The sequence below is a fragment of the Vulpes vulpes genome, chromosome X, assembly GCF_048418805.1.
Source record: "Vulpes vulpes isolate BD-2025 chromosome X, VulVul3, whole genome shotgun sequence".
Taxonomy (NCBI): Eukaryota; Metazoa; Chordata; class Mammalia; order Carnivora; family Canidae; genus Vulpes; species Vulpes vulpes.
The window spans coordinates 7,728,670-7,749,803 of NC_132796.1; the positions used below are offsets into that span (position 1 = coordinate 7,728,670).

General features: G+C 44.1%; 1 protein-coding gene across 3 annotated transcripts in view; it reads right to left on the bottom strand.

Moving 5' to 3' along the window:
* The window catches only part of ARHGAP6 (Rho GTPase activating protein 6), a 480,227-nt gene that overhangs the window by 72,178 nt on the left and 386,915 nt on the right, over window positions 1–21,134 (bottom strand). For 2 of the 3 annotated variants that reach the window (XM_072744663.1, XM_026015284.2), the window contains exon 2: window positions 5,167–5,326. In XM_072744663.1, coding sequence (XP_072600764.1) covers window positions 5,167–5,326 — 160 coding nt within the window. Of the gene's footprint in view, window positions 1–5,166; window positions 5,327–15,019; window positions 15,397–21,134 lie in introns of those variants that run through there. The other variant, XM_026015285.2, reaches the window with a different exon arrangement.

Consider the following 21,134-nt stretch of genomic DNA (forward strand, 5'->3'; position numbering starts at 1 on the left):
TTGACTGACTAGGAAATCCTGGTGGATGTAGATGACTTTTGACATGATACTGTAGCCTTCATCAAAGGCTTCTACCTCTTGAGAAGCTAAAGCCCCACGTATCTACCTCCTCCAGGCTGCTCACCTAGATTGGTGCTGAGAAAGAGAGAGAGTGAGAGAGAGAGAGAGAGAGAGCAGTAAAGCATCAAATGTAATATCAGAAATTTACTGAATGAAGAGGGGGAGAAAGAGCACTAAAGAAAATATGAATATGCATTTCCGTCTTGTGGGACAACCATTCGGCTTTAAGGTTTTTTTGAGGTTTTTTATTTGTTCATGAGGGACACAGAGAGAGGCAGAGACAGAGGCAGAGGGAGAAGCAGGCTCCATGTAGGGACCGCAATGCGGGACTCGATCCCAGGACCCCGGGATCACGGCCTGAGCCGAAGGCAGACACTCAACCACTGAGCCACCCCAGTGCCCCATCATTTGCCTTTAAATACTTCAATATAGAATGAGGTGAAGCTCCAGTGCCTGCAGTAACATGCTTTCCTGACTGTGGCAGAAATCAGTCATTTCCTTTCATGTTACCTTGGACAGCCGATTTTTCCTGTAAAGGGCCAGACAGTAAACACTTGAGCCCGTGAGACACACGGGCTGTCGCTGCCCAAGTGTGCCATGGTTGCATGAACGCACCGCTGACGATCTGTACATGAAGCTGCATGGCTGTGTTCCAATTCAGATTTTATTTACAAAAACAGATGGTGAGCTGGGTGTGACCAGCAGGCCAGCTGCTAACCGCTGCCTTAGACCATTTGTATTAAAATGCTACCAAGATCATGTTCATTGAGCTGAACACACTATCTGATAGATAAGTAGTACTTGGTTGATGTGTTTTGAATAAATGACAAGTTCATGCAGGCCATAAGGTGTTATTTGATTTCTGGACCATGCTCCCCACACTTGTTCCCTGGGTCTGCTGTTCAGGATCGGGCCGTTAACAGACTAGCAAGTCTGATTCCAAAGCCTATGCCACGAGCAGCCTTTGACCGGGAGGAAACATTCCATGGCTGTCGTGAAAACTCACGGACAGGATCCCTCCTGCCTCCTGATCTCTACACCAAAGATTTTTCTAGGTCCCGTGTAGCATCTTCAAAAGTACCTTTGTAAAATATCTTAGGTTGAGAAGGGTTAACAAATTTTAAGCTCATCAGTCATTTTATAAGGTTTATGTCAATATTATCAGTGTTTAGTTTGTGTGTCTCCTGGCTGAATGGATCTCGAGGAGGAAGGAGCCCAAAGGGTGTGAGTAGCCTAGGTCCCTGGATAATTGCATGGAGCAGAGTCCCCTGTCCCAGCCCCCACGGCCAATCTGCAAGGGATACATGCCTGAGTGAGAAACTTTCATTGAGTTAAGGCCCCGAGGGCTTAGCCGACCTCAGCTAACACAAGTGTGTATGTGTGAGATACAGTCTTAGAAGTCAGATGGATGAGCCACTGAAAAGTTAGATGTTGCCCAACTGCCTCGTACGTTACCGCAATGACAAAACTACCAAGAGTGTGAGAGTGTCTGCTTTTCCATCAAGTCTATTACCCAACTTTTGGAGCCATTCCAACCAAGTGGGAAAACACCTCCGTGGTGGTTAGCTTGCATTTTCTTTAAGACATACGAGAGTGAGCATCTTTTCAAATATTTGTCAACCATCTGTATTTATCCCTTTTTCTGTGTGCTGCCCGTAATTCGCCTATATTTTAATTATTTTTATTTTCCAGATTAATTTGTAATAAAGCTTTATAGAGTACAGAAGCCAGCCTTTAGTTGGTCAAATGTGCTGTAAATTTCTATTTCTTAATTTGTTTGTCACACAGATGATTCTATTTTTTGTTCTTGAACGTACTGAAATGTGTCGTTCTCTTTCTTTATGTTTTCTGGGTAATGCCTTCCCCAGTGTAAAAATAGAGGAATATCCAGCTATGGCTTATTTTGGCGCGTTTATAGTTTCATTTAAAAAATCCTCAGATATTTCTTCCACATCAATTTATTTTGATGTAAGGACTAAGGTCAGAGTCCAACCTTTTCTCCTCAATGGTTGTCTCATTCTCACTAATTGTTAATGATTATCCATCATTCTCCCCCTGACCAAAAAAAGGGAGCAATATTTATCATGTCACAAGTTCTCATATTTATTTTTGCTCATTTCTGAACTCTGTTGTCTTCTATCGATCCGCCTGTTGTGAAGCAGTACAATCCTCTTACAATTGCTTTAGTCGTATGACATTTTAATAAATGGGTAGGGATACTTTCCACCTGACCTTTCTCAGATCTCCCCCGCCTCCTCTCACATAGTTATTTGTCTAAATGACGTTTAGAACAATTTAGTGATAATACAAAAACAAATTGTTATGGTGTGTTTTTTGACATCACTTTCAATTTATAGCTCATCAATGACATAATTGACGTCTTTTTAGTTTTGATTCTCCTCATTCAAGAAAAATATAGACTTCTGTATTTATTCCTAACTTCTCTTCTTATCCAACTGAGATCCCACAGTCTGGGATTATAATTATTCCCGCAGATACTGTACTAATTCATTTGCTATAACTTCTTTAACAAACAACCATAAACTTAGTGGCTTAACTCAAATTTATCATCTGACATTTCTGGAGGTCAGAAGTCTGAAGTGGGTCTCACCAGGCTAAAATCAAGGCGTCAGCGGGGTTGTATTCTTTCCAGGGTTCTGGGGAGAATCTGTTTCTCTGCCTTTTCCAGCTTTCAGAGGCCCCCTGCGTCCCTTGGCTCGTGGCCCTTCCCCTGCCTTCAAAGCCAGCACCAATGCCTGTCTGGCCATTCTCCATAGTCCCCACTCTCTGGGACTCATCCGTAGCTGGGAAAGTTTCTCTGTTTTTAAGTAACCATGTGATTAGCCTGGGCTCTCCCAGGTAATCTGGGATAATCTCGCTATCTCCAGGACCTTAACTGATCACATCTGCAAAGATTTGGGGGGGACGTGAGGTAACATTTGTAGGCCCCGGGGACTGGGACGTGGGCATCTTTGGGGGTGCATTATCTGGCCTACCACAGATGCACTCTCAACAGCCACATCCCTGTCTCCTGTCACTGAACTCAACTAGAAAATCCTAACTCTGGTGAGAGGAAATTAGATTAACTGGGGCCGAGAAAATTAAAGTGCAAAGTGGTATGTTTTGCTTTAGCCATGTTTAGCTGCCAGGATGTTTATTTTGCAATTTAAATGCCTAGCTACTGGCCTCAAATGGACCTTTTGGGCTGCCCTGCAATCCCGCAACACGGCTGGTCCACCTGCTTCTTTCTCTTCCACTTCTCTCTGCTTTCCTCAAATCCCCGAGACCTCCTTCCCATCCTCACTCCTAGCAGATGAGATGGCTTCCTAGTTTGCTGACAGTAGAGAGGCAGTCTGGAGTAAAAGTCCACATGCTCGCCTGCCGTCTTCTAATCTGTCTGCATCTGTGCCCGTATCATCAACATCCACCTATCACTATAGCTCGAGAGGTCAAACTCTGCAGGCTCCCTGGCCCCACCCCTGCAGCCCACTCTAGGAAATCACCTGAAGTAACTTCCCAACCACCCACTCCTCAATTCTTCCCTTTCTATGGGGAATCCCAGCTGCCGATGAGTATGTCAGGCTATCATTCATCTGAGCCCTGGAAGCACCAATCTCCCAGACCAAGAGGGGTATCCAAACAGATACCCATAAACAAACCCCTACAATCATTCTAGAGTGACAGAGAACAGAAGTGTGAACTTGAGTATGTTGTCATTTTCGTTATACCCACTGTCTCATTAGGCTTGTGTTCATTTCTTTAGGCTCTAGGCTGTGACCACTGCATTGCTTTTCTGGAATAAATTATTCACACAGTGAGTCTGAGCCTGCAAGAACCTCCACTTGAGGGCTCACCACCCTCAGACCAAAGCTGCCATCATAGCACTCAGCACTGGCCCAGTATTTGAAGGATCTCGGTAAATATTTGATGTCTACAATCCTCTGCCCCAAACAAGAGCTTCAGAAACCTTGGGTGATGTCTGTTTCTCTCCACTCAGCCACACAATCCCTTCTCTCCTCCCTAAGTAAGAAATCATTTGTAAATCATTAGTTCCTATTTTGATAGAAAACATCAAAATAACTCCTGTAGCCCAAACATCTCTGAACATCTCGCTAAAGCAATGTTTCCCTGAATATGCTAGGAACCACACGGTCTTAGAAACAAGTAATGGAGACAGAGCTTCTAGCAGACAATTTTTATAAACCTGTCTATTTGGTAAAGGTTGTTTATTTAGTGGACTCTTTAAAAAGCAGGAACAAAAAGAAACATCAAATTAACTGGATTGAAAAACAAAGCTATGAAGAATGTTTGTTCCCTGGTATCTGATGTACATCCAATTCGGACTTTTTAGAGTCATCATTCCCTTCACGGCATATTGGGTCTGCCAACAACAGTTCTGGTTTGTTCAGAAACCGAAAGAACAACAACAACAACAAAAAATCACCTTTGTGCTCTACACTTTCACAAAGTATAAAGTGCCCTTATAGAAGATAGTAAACATTCAGAAACAGAATTTTACAGATGACAGGATTTCAAATACATGCGTCTCATCTTTACCAGAACCAGGACCTGGATTTGTAAAAACCTCAGGGCATGAGGCCTGAATGGTTCTCGGTGGTGAACCTCAGCATAGACACTCCAGGTGAAAGACGATAAAAGCTGGTTAACATGAGTGTAATTCCTGACTCTGGGTTAGCATAAGGTCAAGTGACATGTTTAATAGATTGTGAAAACATTCTTTTCAACGAATTATTTTGAAATTGTGTTGAAATAGACACAGTTTTAGTTGGAGCCCTTGAAGCTGGCATTTCCGAAAGTTCTTTTCAACTGACTGTGCTGCAGTTAGGCAGACTGGTGAGATACACACGGCTTTTCCTTCTAATGCCTCAAGCCGACCTTCCCTTTAGATAAGCATATTGGCTGATATGTCGGCTGTGCCCCTTGAGCATGTCTTTCAAAGTGGACATTAATGCTGGCCAACAGCCAAGGAGCTGGTGCTCCCTTCCCATGTGACTGTCAGGTGTGGGATGAGCCCGCAGCTGGCGGCTTTGGTGGTGCGGACGTTGGGCTCCCGGTGCCCTGATGGAACAGCCCATGCCGCCTTACCTTTGGGGATGGTGATGGGACAGCTCAGGTCACAGTCCTGCTGCAGTTGATAAAAAGCCACTTCCTGCAGCCGGGCTCGCTCCAGCTCCGAGAGACTCTGGATGGGGACGGATCTCAGGCGCACGCTGCGGCCTGACATGCTGTTCCAGGTGAAGTCACCCTGCGGACCAAGGAGACACAGGAGTTACACAGCCTGGCCGTGTCTCACGAAGCTCATCCCTCCTCTCAGTCACAGGGTCAAGCAAGCTTCCCCTTGGGGCTCCAAACTCATCTACCAACCCCTCAAATCAAATCTCCTCTCGGTTAACCACGAATTTCCTCAGTCACTTGCAAACCTCCAAATCTCTAGCATCTGCTGGATCATGCGATCCCATATAATGATTCACACGCAGGCCGGAGACAGCCATGGGAAAGACACTCCGGGGCAGCCCGGGGGGCTCAGCGGCCTGATCCTGGGGTCCCGGGATCGAGTCCTGCGTCGGGCTCGCTGCATGGGGCCTGCTTCTCCCTCTGCCTGTGTCTCTGCCTCTCTCTCTCTCTCTCTCTCTCTCTCTGTTTCTCATGAATAAACAAATAAAATCTTTAAAAAAAAAAGAAGGAAAGACACTCTGAGGGTTCCCCGCCTCTCTTCTATGGCAACGCAGGGGAACTTTTGATTATGGATCTCGGTAACAAGGGGGACGACAGTCTACCACCTGCCAGCAACTGTGCCAAGTCACTGACAACCTTCTGAGGTGGTTACCATCTTTGACTCTATCTTATACAGTTTACCCTTGGACAACGCGGGTTTGAACCGCATAAGTCCGCTCACTTATATGTGGATATTTTTGGATCAGCACTGCACAGTACCATAAAGGTATTTGCTCTTCCTTATGATTTTCTTCATCGCATCTTCTTTTCTCTAGCTTGCCCTTTTGTAAGAATATAGTCTATGGTACATGTAACATACAAAATATGTGTTAATAGACTTTATGTTACCGGTAACATTTCCAGTCAAGTAGCCTATTAGGAGTTAAGTTTTGGGGGAGTAAAAAATTAAATGCAGATTTTTGACTGCATGGGGGTGTTGGTATTCCAACTCCCACAATGCTCAAGGGTAAACTGTATAGTATTTAATAATACAGGACATTATATAATAATGCAATCTAGTATGCTTATAATATATAAACATATATATAACATTATTAGATATATACTTATAATACCTGATTATAATATACATGTATGATACATTATAGTAATAATATAGTAATATCTAATCTATGTAAATATAATATAATGCAGATGAAACTGAGGCTTGCTGAAGTTAAGTAATCTTCCCCAAATCATAAAACCTAACAAGATTTGGAACCAACCAGAACTCAAGCTAAAAACATGTGCCCTCAAGCTCTATGCTAAATTGTAACCACTGAATTTCTATCTAGAGCACTCTGAGCTACTCTGATCACAATCGATAGAGAGACATGATCAATAAGAACTCTGTGTAATTACGGAGATGTCTGATGTTAAAATACTGCACACTGAAGAATCAAAGCCAAGACTCCCCCGCCCCAATCCTGAGCATATCCCTATGCACACATATATCCACAGAGTGACAAGCTCTGCCCTCCCCACAGACAGTAAGAATGTGACGCCCTGAGAAATAAGACCTCATGATCCTCTGAAGCCCAATGTCCCCTTATGGAGGACTTCCTGTGACCCACAGGTACCAGCCATGGCACAAGAGCTTCAAAGACCTACTAGTGTCTCAACAGTAAAAAAAAAAAAAAGGCTCCAGGAGGAAGGAGCAGTGCTGGCTCCCATGGGCCATGCCCTCGAAGTTGTGTGGATGTGCGGAACACTGAAGGCATCCCATAAGACTTCGCCGTCCTCATCACTCACCTTACAGAAGAGACACAAGAAAGACTGGCCCCAGCAGCTATTAAAGCACCTGCATTCCCTAGTGGCAGCCAATTCCTGCCTAGAATGTTCATCCCGAGAATAAAAGGCACTATGTTAATTCTTTGATATTTTTTTCTTTTCTATGTGGGGTTTCATTGATTTATTAATCCATTTAACAGATGGAGATAGTGCCCTCTAGTAGGGCAGACAATGAACAGGGTAAGTAAAGGGTATAGTACGTTAAATATGGTAACTGCTAGGGACAAAACAAAAAGCAGGGAAGGGACTGGCAGCATGAGGAGAGGACACGATTTGTGTTCCAGAGGGAGGGGCCAGCAAAGGCCTCACAGGGGAGGCCATGTCTGGGGAGGAGCTAAAGGAAGTGTGGGCTTTTTTGTTTGTCTTCACATGTATGGGTTTTCATCCAGTGGATAATGGTGAAAACTAACAGGAGCCCAGGAGGGGTTTGGGGGCACGATGTGGGGATGGTCTGGGCAGGGGAGGGAGTGAGCACGTCTAGGCAAAGTGGGCAGACTGCCATCACAATGGTGAACTGAAAAAAGTTCTTCCAGGCCCAGTATATTTTGCACTTTTTCTTCCTTTTTCCTGTTTTTGGTATCATCAGAGTAAGTTTAGATGGGAGTTGGGGACTCACAACCCGCCCACCTTGGGTGTACTTCTCATTTCACATGTTTTAGGCTGAGGCTACCACAAGGTACAGTGTCAGTGAATTGCATTTTTTCCTCCCAAATGAAAGTTGCAGATGAGTTGGTGACTTTTAAAAATGAAGTCTGGGTATCTAAGAAAGCCCACTGCTATTTGAAGTGTCAAAATGGAATTACATGCCTATTCATTAAAAGCATGTAGGAATGTGACCTCTAATCGGCTCAATTATCAATAGCAGGGTTTGACTATCTTTTTCTGTAAAAGACCAGATAGTAAATATTTCAGGCTTTACAGGCCATATGGTCTCTGTCAAAACTAGTCAAACCTGCCTTTGTGGAGAAAGAAGCCATAGACAATTCATAAATGAATGAGTGTGGCTGTGTTCCAATAAAACTTCATTTATAATAACAGGGAAAGGCTGGATTTGTCCAGTGGGCTGTACTTGGCCAACCTCTGAACCATAGCTTATGACTGAAATAAGCCCATCCCAAAAGACACACTTTATTTTTATTTGCTATGTCACTCTGGTTAATTCTTTTAACAATTTAATGAGCACCTATTACATGCTAAGAACGGTCCTAGCCAGGCTTGGGATTATCAAAGTGACAGCATGGTCCTTGTCCTTTTGGAGTTAAACTTTAATAAGGAAGAGCACATATGATCCATAGAATATAGATATTGTGATACTGGAAGTCAGTACAGATGCAATGGGGCCTAGGAGAAAAGTCTTGGACATCTGTCTGGGGGACTAAGGAAAGCTTTCTAGACAAGGCAGTGTTTCAATGAAGACTCAAAAATTCAATAAGAGAGTGAGAGTTTGCCCAGTAGAACTTCAACATTGGAAAAAACGGCGGGTGCCAAGGCAAACGAACTTGAGAGAAAGAGCTCGTCTGGGGAAATTACAAGGCTGGAAGGAAGGAAATAGAGGGAGGCGAAGCCATGCAGGAGTCAGGGCCAGATTCTGGAGGGCTTTTCCTGCAGGCATTGCAAAGTAGACTGGACTTTACTCGTAGATGATGGCTAGGCATTAAGGAACCTTGAGTGCGAGAGGAGCATGATCAGATCTACATACGGCAAAGATGACTGGAAACAAGTCTTGAAAGAAATGGAGGGAGGGAGCAAGTCGAAGATGTAGAGATCAGCAAAGATGCTGGCTAGGTGTGATGCTGATTCAAACTTGAACGAGCAGAGAGTTACACTCTCTAAGTCTCTAAGAGAGACACCTAGAACCACATATTGTTCTTCTTGTGATTTTTTTTTCAACCATTTAAAAATATAAAAGCCATTCTTAGCTTGCAGGTGGTACAAAAACAGCCAGCAAGCTGGGTTTGGCCCACTGGCTGTAGTTTGCTGACCCCTGATACAAAGAGATTAGGATATTTTAATACCCTGCACACATTTATTTAGCATCTACTGTCATGTACCAGAGACCCTGTCCCAGGACCCTGCATCATGAGCTATATACATCGGCTAGATTCAAGAGGGTGAGAAACTCGCCTGGTTTCTTCTCCTTGGTCCCTGTATCCAGGACAGTACCTGGCCCTTAACTGTCACTGAAAAAATATTTGTCAATCCATGAACTAAATGAATCAGGTACGTCACATGTTCAATAAGAAACCATGTAATGTTTCATCTATGTGGGAGATGTCTTGTGGATTTGAATAAGCTGCTGAGAAACAGTCTTTTGGGCTCCATGCTGGGCATGGAACCTGCTTAAGATTCTCCTTCTCCCCATCCTCTCTCTTAGAAAAAAAGAAAAGAAAAGAAACTGTCTTTTGAAACAGAGCCTGTTGATGAAAACACCTGCCAGTATACGAGGGCAGAAGATAAGCATAATAGTATCAGACCCAGAAAATAATGAATCCATGACACCCATGCTCACCCATCAGACCTCTTAGGAGCAGGAAGACATGACCACAAAGGTCGCTATTGCCCTGTGATCCTCATGACAAGCACCCAGAAGAGTGCCAAAGCCCACCAGCACAGCCTCGACTGTGCTTCTGGCTGTTCCTCAACTCTCAAATCATGTTCCAGGCCGGCATGTTTCTTTGGTGACTGCTCATCTCATAAAGGGATGACTCATTTTAAGGCTCTGGATCTAGTCTTCTGAGTGGTTGCCATAGGGTTTTTCTTTCAAGGTTGAAAGTGGATGATTTCAAATTTATTTCAATAAACATAAATGTAAGTGAAGTTGAAACTGACCCCATGTTTCTGGATAGACTAAAGGCCTTGACAGATGTAAAAAATATCCTTTAAATCTGGAGTACTATTGGACTGCATTAACAAAGGGTAACAACATGCTACAAAAAAGATACAGCACAGTGGTTTTTGAGGGTGATTTTTGCCCCTTCAGGGGACTGTTGGCAATGTCTGGAAACATTTTTGGCTGTCATAAGTCTGGGGAGGGCTTTGCTACTGGTATCTAGTGTGTAAAGGTCAGGGATCTGTTCAACATCCTACAACACACAAGACAGCCCCCACAATAAAGAAATATCTGGCCCAAAACGTTCATAGTCCAGAGGCTGAGAAACCCTGGCATAGCATAGGTTACATCTGCTGTTTGGCCCAGATTACATAGAATTTCCTTAAAATGATGGTGTCAGGAGCTATTAGCAATCATTGGTGAATTTGGTTTAACATCAGATGCATGCACTATGTATTCTTAAGTATACTATGCATTATGTATATTAGACACGTATCATTCTGTGTATTATGTAAGTAAACAGAATTATGGAAGTTATTTAAAACCAGCATTAAGAAGCACAAACAACACGAACCAATTTAAAAGGAACAAACAAACCACAAAAAGGTCTCAATACAACAGAATCTTGATCAAGTGGAGAACAATTCACCAAAAGCATTAACTAAAGAGACTTTCTTCCCACCAGAAGTATATGTCTCCACATTTAGAAAAAAAAGAAGCAAAAGACACACTGAAAAACCAACAATCTAATATCTGTGATTTATTCAGAAAGGTCATTCTTTTGGGCTAGATTGCATCTCTACAAACAGATTTGCTTTTCCCATGAAATAAATTTGATTGAAATAATTTTGGTTTGGGTCTATACCACATTGTTTTCTTATGTCCTTGGGACTAGTCTCTAATTGTGGCATCTCTTTAGCCTCATCCAACTGTAAACTTCCCAAGGCCAAGGAAACCAGCAAGGAGTGCAATGCAGGGCTCTTCAAAATATGGCCTGCAGACCTAGGGCAGTGGAATACCTGGGCAGATGATTCTCGTTAAACATACAGGTTTCTGGGCTCTAAGACAGATTCAGGGAATCAGGGCCACAAAGAATAGGGCTCGAGCGCCTTCATCATAAACCAGCATCCCCAGAGTTTTCTGATTTTTGCACAATAAAGACTGCGGCCCTCTGGTACTGTGGTGAAGACTTGGGTTCAGATAGAGATGAGCTCTTTGGCAAGATTCAGAGCATCTCTGAGCCTCAGTGTCCTCATCCAGAGGATGGAGCAAAGAACAAGACAACTCTCAGGTTTGTAGTGATCGTTTGAAACAATGCAAGTGCATTTCTTGGAGAGGGCTTATTAGCTCCCAGTAAGTCTTGAATACATGGTAATTAAAGTTATTCTATTAATCATCATTACTCTAAATTTGCATACCCTTTTTAAACCTGGCAGTTTTAGTGACACCAAAAACTCTTAAGAAATGTGCACTGAATTCATGAACAAATGCTTCCACTATGTGTAAGATGCCTCTTCTCGGTGGTCATAAGCCAGCCAGCTGGATTATGGCTCCACATGGGTGAGGAGCAGAAGAAAAGACCGAATCGGTAAGTTAAGGCCTGAAAAACGGCATGCCGTTTAGATAAACCATACTGGGGCCTAAATTTCTTTTTAACTGTTTTCTACTGTGGCCAGCTGTCATTCGTACAGCCAAGGTTCCCAGATAATCACAATGTGTTGCTGCAGCATGGCATAAATTTAAATACCAGGCTCGCAACCAACATTTCTGAAAAGGGCTGCCTAGTTCTTTATAACTCCAAAATAAACACATCATCAATGACAAGGAACTCCCTTCTTCTTCATGAGCTTCTGGGCAAAGCCGAGCATATCTGTGTAGCTGTCACACCCCTATTTGGACTCTTACAAGAAGTTATTCCTTTAGGGACTCAATAGAATAACATTCACTAATTCTTCTTCTCTCGATTCGTCGGCCACTCCTTCTCAAAAGATCTTTATGAAAATTTGACACTTCTGCTACATCAGACATAATTTTTATGCTTTGTTAATCCCTTCTAGTCTGTTTTCTTAGAGAAGGAATTTTAGAAAATTCTGAACAGTTGGCAGGTATGGCAGTCCGTTTTAACCTTTGCTTTGGTATAGTAGCTATTTATTGCTACACAAGAAGTATCAAAAACTGTCACCGTAGCATCATGGAAATGTGCACTTCACTCATTCAACATGCACTGAATGAGCACCTTCCACAGGCCAGGCACTGTGCTGGGTCCTGTGGATTCTTCAGTGAACAAAACAAAGCTACCCTGCACTCAAGAAGCTTCCAGTTTAGCAAAGGAAATTGATAAGAAATGAACATAATAAATGAGTAAATTACATAACATGACAAGGGGCTAGACCCTAGGAGAGAAAGAAGGTAGTGGGGGGGGGGGGGTATCAGGCATGCTGGGCGGTTGGTTTCCAGGGCAACCTTACCAAGAACATGATATTTGAGTCAACCCTTACATATGGAGGCAGATTCCAGGAGATGAGACTCTCAGGCAGGGATGAGTTGACACAAGGGCAGTTGGGGAGGTGGCAAAAGCAAGCGCTGGCAAGCGAGGCTGCCGGGGCTTAAATTCTGCTTCTGCCACTTTCCAGCCATGTGGCTTTTGGCAAGCTTTCCCTCCCTCCTATGCTTTGTTTCCTCATCTACGACATGGGGATAATGACAAGCCAGGACTTGGCAAGCAAATGCCTGTGAACCAAATCCCGCCTACCGATTGCTTTTGTAAATAAAGTTTTATTGGAACACAGCCACACCCATTCACTCAAGTATTGTCTACTGCTGCTTTCATTGGCCTGCAAAGCTGAAAATATTTACCATCTGGCCCTTTACAGAAAAAGTCTGCTGACCCCGGGGCCAGACTAAAGGTAAAGGCACATCTATGATTAGGATTTGTCTTTGGGATCAACATTTTCCCTCCTCTCCTAAGATTTTCTCTGAGCAACATCCCACAGAGCCTGCAAAGAAATAACACAACATAGTAAGAATTGGGGATATTGGAAAATATGTAAAAGCCAGGGTGACATAAAAGCAGTTATCTGGGGCAGCCCTGGTGGCTCAGCGGTTTAGTGCTGCTTCAGCTCACGGCGTGATCCTGGAGTCCCAGGATCGAGTCCTGTGTCAGGCTCCCTGCGTGGAGCCTGCTTCTCCCTCTGCCTCTCTGCCGCTCTCTCTCTCTCTCTCTCTAATAAATAAATAAATAATCTAAAAAAATAAAAAAAATAAAAGCGGTTATCTGCTAATGGCCTGTTCATTTAAATTACTGATAAACCAAAGACGTAGAAATGAACGTCGTCAAGCCAGCACTGCGCTAACACCATGCAAAAAAACAAAAAGTCACTCAACATCTCGCTTCCCGTGGAAAGAACCTTTCTAATGGTGTGTATGGAGGGGATGCAGCGACATATTGGAAGTCCCCAGAGGCAAAACCAGCAGAACAAAAGGCCAATTTTACTTCTGTAAATCCTCAGTTGGATCATGGACCTGTCTACTCACCACCAATTTATTTATTTTATTTTTTAAAAAAGATTTTATTTATTCATGAGAGACACACAGAGAGAGAGGCAGAGACACAGGCAGAGGGAGAAGCACACTCCATGCAGGGAGCCCGACGTGGGACTCGATCCCGGGACTCCAGGATCAGGCCCTGGGCCGAAGGTGGTGCTAAACCGCTGAGCCACCCGGGCTGCCCCCCACCACCAATTTAATTCGGAGTTTTAAGTTTCACTTGACCCTTGGATGGAGAGGAGGTAAAACAGCCTGCACTGACTCCAGAGTGTGGAAAGTGGAAACGTTTACAAGAATTAGAATTTTTCAAGGACAGGGCCGGCAGCTGAGGGTCTTGCTTATCCTTCGGTAATAAACTGAGCTCACTGACGTTAGAATGGCCTCTGACACGGACTGACCTTGAAGATCCCACTACCACTCACAGACCGTGTGTTCTCTGCTAGTTACTGCCCTGAGCTCTTTATTTGTGGTAGCTCATTTATTTCTTACAGCGACTCTAAGGGCGATGTTTCCATTATTCTTCCCATACTTCAGATGAGGAAACGTAGACACGAGTCCTAAGTTCACTTGTCAAGATCACACACCTAGTGTAAGTGCCAGAGCTGGGATCCGAAGCCGGGCTGTGGGCTCCAGGATCCGGACCCCAAACCACTATACGTATTTCGTCACTTCTCATGAGAAATCGATCCAGACCCCCACGTCTACAAAGGAGGAAAGCAAGGTGCAAAGACGTTAGGTGGCTCCTACAGGAGCAGAGCGGGATCTGGGACGTTAGGGTCCCCTTCTGCCTCTTTCCGCCACCGGCTCTTTTCACTACAAGACACAGCCTTGGGGCCCCTGGGCGGCTCAGTGGATGAGCGCCTGCCTTCGGCTCAGGTCGTGACCCTGGGGTCCCGGGATCGAGTCCCGCATCGGGTTCTCCGAAGGGAGCCTGCTCCTCCCTCTGCCTGTGTCTCTGCCTCTCTCTGTGTCTCTCCTGAATAAATAAATAAAATCTTTAAAAAAAAATCACACCACAATGAGACACAGCCTTATAGTAGGGTAAGCCCGCCAGTGCTTAAAAAACCCAGGAGCTTCAGGTTTCCTCTTTTGTAAAATAGAGCCCATTAGATTCTTTTAGTAGCTTCATCTACTGTGCAAGTTGTTCTCCAAAGCCCTTATTGATCATATCTACGGCAAATAAAATGTTGTACCGAGTTCAAGAGGTCCAGGGGAGAGGAGTAGCCACCTTACTCTCCCAGAACTCAAAGGAGCCCGCGGGGCAGCGGCTGTCGCCCAGGCAGTGCCGGTCCGTGTGTCACCGGTCCGTGTGTCATCACGGCATGCTCCCCTCTGCTCCGCTTCACTCGTTGCAAGCTGCTCTAACATTATCAACCGATCTAAAAATAACATTCTCATAAATCGCTACTGGCACAGACAGGACTTGGCTGTCGCACATCTCAGACACTGATCAATCCACTCTTCCCAAATCACAAGATAGATGTGTAAGGATCACAACATTTTAGCACAATCACCTTCTCGAAAAGAAGCATAAGCATAGATATTCATATTGCTTACCCATGGATTCTACTCGGCCGTGTCTGTGCTGTCCTAATTTTACCGAACTAAGCTGGGAGTAGGAACTCGAGCCTGTTTTGTTTAAAGAAAAATTAGTCTTTTGGTGAAAAATGCATCCTGCAATGGCAGATTACATCGGGTGTCTGAGAAATGGCCCAGCTGGCAGAGCTGTGACTCCCAGGATACCTTTTGCTGCCAGAGACCTCTGCTACCGTGAATCTTGGGACCAAAAAAAAAAAAAATGCAATCTTGTCATTGGACATTGAGAAGTTCCTGTCCCCTCAGAACGGAGGCAGGCTGTGTCACTGAGTGAGCGTGTGAGTCAGTGTGTGTGTGTGTGTGCGTGTGTGTGTGTGTAAGAGAGAGAGAGAGAGAATGGGGGAGGGACAAAAAGAATGCAGAAAAATTGAAACTGGATTTCCTGATTTTTATTTCAATAAGACTATTCTGAAGAGATATTCTGGAGTTAGGAAAAGATTCCTCTTTAAAAAAAATCCCCTTTTCCACAGGGATCTACAAATGGTAATTGGATTGTAACTGTGCAAACTGTCCTTATTAGGAATCAACCAAAGAATGTTGGAAGCCTCGGGTAAAGCCCCTGAGAGCATGATAAAGCACATAGGGCGCTTTCTTTGTGTAGGGCAAATTCTCAATTCCTAAATTATATTTTAAAACCACAGGCTTCTTCGTTCTTCTAACACCAGGAAAAAACATTGAAAAAGGAAAAGATTTCATTCTCTTTTATACTGAAGCATAACACATGCTCTGAATTTTATGCTCTTTGTGGAACAATAGTCCTTGAGAAGTTGTTCATTTCCTGAACAGAGGGTGTGGAGGGCAGAGTGGATGTGACCACGTGGCCACGTTTAAGAGGGTGCAGGTGGGAGTTGGGGGTGGCGGGGAGAAATCCATAAAGAGCAGAAAGAAAAGGAAAGATTAAAAACATATCCCGATCACTAATTACCTTGATCTCCGTGCATACCACATGGCACTGAAGCAAAAAACAATTTGAAAAGACACTTTTGTTTTCCAGTCGATATGAAGTTATAGTTCTCTTGTGGTCTCCAGTGAATTCCAACCAAAGGATCACTGTGATTATAACTGACAAGCTGAGAAATGATTTCATGGAAGATCTTACTCAAAACTTAGAGACTTGGGTATGTTTTTTACTAGGATTCTGTGAGGTTAATCATCACTTGATATAAGCCACACACAGCTTCTGTTGCTGCTGGCATTTATTTAGCAAGAGAAAGGAATTTAAAAACAATAAAATATATCAGATGGTTTTCTTTACTAGAACAATTACACTTACAGAGAAATTCAGACTCAAAATTGACCTGTTACTGCATAGACCTCCACCTCCACTACGCCCAAAACTCAGATGTTGAAAATAGTCATCATCATGCCAGCAGATAGCGAGTATGGTTCATGCGCTCTGGATACTGGCTAATGGAATTGAGACCCTCGTTTACATGTATTTCATGTAATAGTTCACATAAAATTGATAAATGTGCAATTCATTTGTCATTGTTAGGCAAGTGATCTTTTTAGTTTATGAATACGTGAAAACAACGTAGTTCTCATTGTGAGCTTTCTAAGTGCTGGACATTTTTCTAAGTGTTTTATGGGCATGGATTCATTAACTGCTAAAAGAACTATAATGAGTAGGTTACATTACATCCCAAATTACAGATGAGGAAACAGAAGTTCAGAGAGGTTAAGTAACTTGCCCAAAGAGTCACAGCTTGTAAGTACTGCAGCTGTGATCCCAACCACTGTGAGGCTTACAAATTAATTGGAAGACAAAGCCACAGTCCACAGCCCACACCCCAGTCAGGGCCATGTCATAAGTGTCTAATGAGAAATAGCCACAGCAATTTAATAAGAATGATTACCTAAGACTGGAGTGGCCTGTTAAATCAATTTATTTAATGGAGACATACACTGTCAGGGCAACAAATGTTTCATAAGAAAATGACTATTTCTTTAAGTGAATAATCTCCAATGATCTCAAGAGACGACGTCTTGTGAAATTCCTAGTCTGTTTAAAGAGTGGAACCAAGTCTGGCCTGGAGAGGAAATGCAGAAATAATGGAGAAGTTGTGTATCTCTGGCATTCTTTGGAAAAATGCAGTCAAGCCAGAAAAACGAGGGGGTGAAGATGAAGAATCTTCTTTTAATCAAATATCAGCTCTTTAAGTAGAACCAATAAAAGGCCAGAGAGTCTCCCAAATGGCCTTGGAAATCAATATCGGGAAGCAATTGAAAGGTCCACTCCGCGGAAGAGCTTGCTAGCCAGAAAAATGCCTAGGACACAACAGTGGTCTTTTATCTATTGGACTCTTCATCAGACAAGGGTGCCACGCAACAGCTTATAGCTTCCGAATCTATGCCCATAAGTATTCACTCCACCTTCCTCTCTGGTTCTTCTGGGTTTTTTCCGTTTATGCTCTTGGGGACGTTTTGCACACTTGAAGCAAAAAAATTATAGAACCACTCTATCCAACTCTTGGGGTGAGTACATTTCCAATTACAGCACCCTTTTGCTTAAAACCCTTTGAGGTTTCCTCTTTAGCTCCAGGACAAAGCCCACATCCCTTAGCGTGGCATCCACTGTCACATGTGTTGATTTAAATGGAGCAAAATCAAGTAGTCACCGCAGAGTAGCAAGTAATAACAATAATGATGGTAACAGAAATTTATTGAGCGTGTATTAAGTACGAAGCATTGTACTTGGTACTTCACGCGTTCACTCCCTCCCACAACTTTATTATACAGAGGAGGGGATGGAGGCACATAAAAAGTGGAAAAGATTGGCTGGCTGCTCAGACTCTTCTTGGGCACTCAGCTAAACCGCACTTCCCAGCCTCCTCCACAGGTAGCAGTGGTCATGTGACTAAGCTCCCGTAGCCAAGGGGCTACGGGAGAGAGTGCTAAGCTTCACTTCTAGCCCTGGCCCATGAAAACCTGGAGACAACAGTTCCCAGAGCCACGCGTGGCACTCTCAGGCAGAAACCACACTTCTCAATATTCATGTCCTAGCATCCCCCGCCCTTCAATCCTGGCTGGCCCTGTGATTTGCTTGGAGCAATAGAATGTGGCAGAAATGACACTGAGGTATTCTGCTCCTAAGACTTAGGAAGGCCTGGAAAATTCTGCTTTTGCATCCTTGGGACCCTCCCACCACCACGTCTTAGGTCTGGTTAGTGTACTGGAGAGGCGATGTGCAGAGAGAGAGAGAGAAAAGCTTAGCTATGCCAACATCTCAGCGAAATCCAGCCTCCAGGCCACCTCCCAGGTAAATAAGGCCACTGCCAAGGCCAGGAGAAATGTCCAGCTGAGCCCAGCTCAGACTGCGGAGAGCAAATCCAATGGTTGTTGTCTTAAGCGCTAAGCTTCAGGGTGGCGTGTGATGCAGCCACAGGTGACCAAATCAACATTTTCTTGTGTTGAAGAGAGCGGAGCCCAGGTTGTCGAATCCGTGCTCAGAGCACAGCCGTCCCACCAGTTGTGGACACTATGACATCTTGAGTGAGCAATGCACTTGTACGGTGGGATTTGGGAAACGTATGTGAGGTAGCAGCTGACCTCACCTTCCTTAACTTCCTTTGTACACCCAGACAACAAACCAAAACAGTTTGACTCTGGAGTCCTGGCCCCCGGAACCTCTCCTGTATGTCTCCCCACTGAACCACATACTGGCTCGTCCCTTGACTTTCTACATTTTCACATGGCAAGAAAGAAGCTGGAAAGAAAAGAAAGAAAGAAAGAAAGAAAGAAAGAAAGAAAGAAAGAAAAGAAAAGAAAAGAAAAGAAAGAAAGAAAAGAGAGAGAGAAAAGAAAAGAAAATCTTTTTTTAAAAGATTTTATTTATTTATTCATGAGAGACCGAGAGAGAGAGAGAGAGAGAGAGAGAGAGAGAGAGAGAGAGAGGGGCAAAGACACAGGCAGAGGGAGAAGCAGGCCCCATGCAGGGATCCCGATGTAGGACTCGATCCTGGGTCTCCAGGATCACGCCCCGGGCCAAAGGCAGGCGCTAAACCACTATGCCACCCAGGGATTCCCAAGAAAATATTTTAAACAATGCAAATTGCGAAGAGTATTTTAGTCCTGCTACCTTAAAGTGCATGATGAAAATGCAGTACCTTTTAGTTCAATTATCTATGGCCCCTACCCTGGGATTGATCAGACCTTCCAGAGGTGGGGGTGACAAGTACTAGCACAGAAGGAGGACTCTGCATTCTCTCGGTGCTGTCATGCTCCCTTAACTGGAGCTCTCTATCCTCTCCCCACTCCCAGCACTTGACCTTGGTCTAATCTCTAGCATCCTCCTGCTACTACGGTGACCCATTTGCAGGGATCCTTCAGATCTAAAAATCTACCATCAAAGCAAAGTATTAGGTCACTGGAAAGTTACTTAAGGCCACGGATCTGAAATAGTCAAAACCTTAATAAAGAACATCTAATATTCAGTTAGTGCCTTTAAAAAAAAAGATTTTATTTATTCATTCATGAGAGACACACAGAGAGAGGCAGAGACAGGCAGAGGGAGAAGCAGGGAGCCCGGTGCGGGACTCGATTAAGGCAGCTGCTCAATCACTGAGCCACCCAGGCGCCCCTCAGTTGGCGCTTACGGCCTCCATGGATACGCACTATCCATGCGTCTAGGAGGCATATACTAGAATGATCCCCGTCTTGCAGACCAGAAATCAGAGACAAAGAGAACTTAAATAACTCTTGCCACTAGGGAGTAAGGAGTGCAGGCCTCAGCGGTGGTCTGTTTTGAAATGCAATGGGTTTAACCCTTAGGCGACATCACAGCATGCCAGTGACCTTTTTTTTTTTTTTTTCCAGTGAATCCCTTATGGACCGAGTGCCCACAGCCCTTATGAAGAAAGGTGCAGAAATGTGCAAAAACAGAGGCAGGGCAGCAGGAGGAATCAGAACAGGAAGCTGGTGAGGCAACTGCCTCTAGGAGCAAGAGGAGGGACTGGGGTTTGTTTCAAAGGAAAAGGAAGGAGCAGGCATTTTAGAAATGTCGCATCCTTTACCAGCTGGGATCTGCACTCTACCGTTTTTGGGTAGAGGTGTAAGGTGAGGAAAGGGGCTTTTTAGGAAAGATGAATGAGGCAGAGCGGTGCAGAACAGACCGGCAGGGGCTGGAGAGAGTGAGCAAACACGGAGGTCTACAGTGAGAGTGGTCACTGGAAGCCCCAGGCGTGATGTCAACCGACAAAGAGGCTTTTGGCAGCCACAACACAGGCACCCCTTAGGGATGCCTTCTTCAGGAGAGTCCCCTAATTTTTCCAATAAATGTGGATCCTCAGGGAGGCAGGTCCAATATCCCTTCACGGGGAAAGTGAGAAATTCGCATGTCATTTTATGAGTTGGGGAGGGTAGACCTAGAAAGATCATTCTCTTCTGGTTCTCATAGAGACACATGGACATGATGTCACTGGCTTTAACATGCTGCAGAGAGTGGCATTTCTTTTTCGGGCTGCTCCTTCTACCCACATTGCAAGGAAAGCTGAGTTCTAAGAATGAATGCTGCAGGTTTCACCCAAAAAAGGACACTCAGAGGAGAGGACATTCATTTTTGGTAAGATGTCATGTGGACGCTCTGCAGAGCAGGTCATTTATTCAGATTTGGGCAGATCCACTGCTCACTAAACAAGGAATGAATTTCGGAACAAGATTATCTACAAGATACGGGGATGCTGAAGTAATGTTAGTCCAAACTGGAGAACTCAATCCCCGATCAGATATTTCTAAATCAGCAGGAAATAAGGCAAGCCTTAAGGAGAGATGACTATCATATTTAGGAGAGGGAAAACTCTATACTGGAAACTCGTAGGCAAAACAGAATTGGCAACAACAATAGCAAATACCAAAGTGAATTCCTTTCTGGTTTCTCATTTCAGTGCTACATTTGACAACATTTTGTTTCATCAATTGCACCTAACACTCTGCAAAGTCTCCACTCAATGAGGTTTTTCTCTACAAGACAGTAGTAGTGCACAGCTCAAAACCAGCACCAATGGTCATACTTCAGACTGAACAGGAAAAAGCAACTTAACACATTTCAGCCGAAGGCTGGTAATTAACTCCTCTAAAC